Source organism: Nestor notabilis, unplaced genomic scaffold (genome assembly GCF_000696875.1).
Source record: "Nestor notabilis isolate BGI_N333 unplaced genomic scaffold, ASM69687v1 scaffold27456, whole genome shotgun sequence".
Classification (NCBI taxonomy): domain Eukaryota; kingdom Metazoa; phylum Chordata; class Aves; order Psittaciformes; family Psittacidae; genus Nestor; species Nestor notabilis.
The window spans coordinates 1-3,069 of NW_009934635.1; the positions used below are offsets into that span (position 1 = coordinate 1).

Genomic DNA, 3,069 nt, shown 5'->3' on the forward strand with positions numbered 1-3,069 from the left:
GTTGCTGCGGCAACCGGCTCAAATTGCCAGGACGCCTTCCCAAAAGCGCATTGTCGCATCCGCTCCGAGCCAAAGCCCAGCAGGGCAGGGGCCTGCCCGGTGCCAGCGGCATCGCCAGGGTACGGGTATGCCCAGCCCTGAGCCACAGCAGTGCCGGTGGCAGGAGAAGCGCTGCTGGTGTTGGCACAGTAACCCTCTGCCACCTTTCCTCCAGGGGCGAAGAAGGTGACAAACAAGGCGACGCTGTGGTACGTGCCACTGTCCCTGAAGAACGTGAACAAGGTCGTTGAGGTTCCCCCCATCCAGGTACTACAGCTCATGTTGGTCACCAAAAAACAGAGCTAACCTGGCTCTATCGGCACCCCCGGCAGTGCCGGTGGCTTTTCTGACCCCAGTGCGTGAGCTTTTACCGGCTTTTCCTCCCAGTATGCGAGAAAGGAGCAGGAGGAGGAGGGGAAGAAGCGTTATGAGGAGCAAAAGCTGGATCGGCTGGAAACTAAGCAGAGAAATGGAGATGTGATCTTCCCCATCATCAACCCAGGTACCATGGGTGGCGTGTGGCCTGGGCAAACGGTGCTGGGAGGATGAACTGGTCCCTGAGGCAAGTCCAGCCACCCCCAAGCACGTGTGGCTGCAAGTGTGCTCTGAAACAGTGCATCAGGGATGGGAGTTTGGTGGAGGGGGAGCTGGGTGGGCACCCGTGATCCTGCTGGGCTGGTGGATGGGATGCCCTCTTCCAAAACATGGATCCTTGGGCAGAGGTGGTGTGTGGGGATCATCGGTGGGGGTGATGTGGGATGAAAGTTGCTCAAATGCTTTTTCCCCTCTGTTCTCCCTGCTCACAGACAGGCAGACGAAAGGTAAGGCTCCGCGGGCGCTGCTGGTTTTCCTGCACTAAGCACCTTCAGCATCTCTCGCTAGACAGAAAATGCAGCCACTGAGAGCAGTTGTCCTCTGCTGGCAGTCAGTGTGATCTCTGTCGGACGGATTTAGTGGCAAGTCAGATGTCACCCGTGTGTGCCAGGGCTGGGGGGGCTACGCCAAGGGGAAAGCGTGGCTCTTTGGAGATGCCACTAAGCAGCAGGTGTGGGGAGATTGAGCTGGTGTCCTGAGGAGGGAAAGCGTACAGCCACGGGCTCTTAGGAAGCTTTGAAAGAAGGAACGAGCTGAGCTGCAATAAAATTGGTGGGTGGGCATCAGAGGGAGGTGGCAGCCCACCAGGTGGTGCACAGCCTCTGCTCTTGGGACTTCTCAGGGCCCATTTAAACGCTGGTTTGAACATCAGCTTTGCACAAGCCAGCTCCACATTTTCTTTAAACCTTCAGACGGTTTAAAGTGGGGGCACATGGGTGCTGACCAAGCAGCTCTGACCTCTGCTTTGCTCTCTTTCACCACCCAGAGCCACACACCGTTGGCTACAGCCAGTCCAGCCTGATCCATCTGGTGGGACCATCCGACTGCACGCTGCTGGGCTTCGTGCATGGAGGTGAGTGAGCGCTGTCTGGGCTTCTCCCCAGAGCAGAAGCACAGTCTGAGAGTGACTCGTTTGTCTCCGTGTTTCCGGGAGGCAGAAAGGCACTTCCACCATGCGTAAGGTTCAGTTTTGCTTCAGCTGAGACAAAAGCTTCATCTCTTTCAATGCTTAAAAAGGGCCCTGAAAACTGACACGCTCGAACTGTAAATCCTTCAGTTTTGTCATCTTCTCTTAAAGTTACAAATCTTGGATTATAAACACCCATGCACAGTGACTGCAATTTGCTGGAGCAATTTTCTCTTGGCTGCCAGTGCCCAATTTCCTCTTGGCTGGCAGTCCCCGTGGCTTGGGCAGGGTGTGTGGTGTGAGCCAGGGAGAGGCGCGTTTGCCAAGGGCTGGGATGATGCTGGATGCTGCTCTTCGTCTAACTCTGTCCTTCAAGAAGCAAACAAACAATGTGCCTCAGAGCTTTTTCCAAGCAGGAGGTTTGTGTGACTGTAATTACCTTGGAAAGTTGAGGTTTGCTCAAAGAAACGTGGAAAAGCCAGAGCTGGTCTAAATCTGAAGCCCAGGTCTGCGAGGCATCACCCTGCTGGCACTCTTGTGCTGGGACTGGGCGTTTCCTGCAACTGGGATTCGGTCTCTGGCCCGACTCCTCAGCATAGCTTTGGTTGTACAAAGGCCTTACCAATCTATCCGTCGTTTTCCCCAAATCCTATTGGCTTCCCTGAGACAGGACCCCTCTCTTCCCCCGCCAGGTGTCACCATGAAGCTCATGGATGAGGTTGCTGGCATTGTGGCCGCCCGCCACTGCAAGACCAACATTGTCACCGCCTCGGTGGATGCCATCAACTTCCACGAGAAGATCAAAAAAGGTAGCGGGGTGGTGGTGGGCACTTTGCTCTCCTGCAGTGCCACATCCCGGCTCCCTTGGGTGCTCACTCAGGACAGGCTGCCAGAGAAATTTAATCCCTGTTGGACTTGTCCTTGTGCTGAGAAGCTCCGCTTAAGACAAGGCTTAAGCATAAAGCACGCGGGACCCCTTGCTCCCTTCCCCTGAGCAGCAGCAGCGCCTGCCTGCCTGACCATCCCCTCTGTGCTTCGCAGGCAGCGTCATCACCATTTCGGGGCGCATGACCTTCACGAGCAATAAATCCATGGAAATCGAAGTCTTTGTGGATGCCGACCCGTTCGTGGACGAGGCTCGGGAGCGGTACCGCGCTGTCAGCGCCTTCTTCACCTACGTCTCCCTGAGCAAGGAGGGGAAGCCCCTGCCTGTCCCACAGCTGCTGGTAAGAGCACTCCGCACCGGGCTGAGAGCCAGTGGGGCCAGCCCTGCTCCTGCTGTGCCAGGGCAGAGCCCAGCTGGTTCTACCCAACAAATCCTCTTCCCTTGAATTATTCAGCAGAAAAATATGTGTGAAAGAGCCTTCCCAGGCTTCAGGGTTGGTTGGGTTTGCTTTTGTTGTTTTTACACCCATTTCCTATGAAACTTGCCAGTGTGGGGACTGGGGATTTCTTCCTTTCCCATGGGTGAGGACAGGCACCATGCAGCCTCTGCGGCTTCCCATGCCACACACTGGAGGGGACCCTCC

The 3,069-nt window shown here is 55.9% G+C and overlaps 1 protein-coding gene across 1 annotated transcript in view; it reads left to right on the forward strand.

Annotated features, from left to right (window-relative positions):
* Positions 1-214: 214 nt before the first annotated feature.
* Positions 215-3,069, forward strand: part of ACOT7 (acyl-CoA thioesterase 7) — a gene marked incomplete at its 5' end in the record, with an annotated part of 3,260 nt that continues 405 nt past the window's right edge. The window contains 6 exons of the mRNA XM_010017450.1: positions 215-306; positions 427-541; positions 846-860; positions 1,400-1,486; positions 2,233-2,349; positions 2,582-2,766. Coding sequence (XP_010015752.1) covers positions 215-306; positions 427-541; positions 846-860; positions 1,400-1,486; positions 2,233-2,349; positions 2,582-2,766 — 611 coding nt within the window. The remainder of the gene's footprint in view (positions 307-426; positions 542-845; positions 861-1,399; positions 1,487-2,232; positions 2,350-2,581; positions 2,767-3,069) is intronic.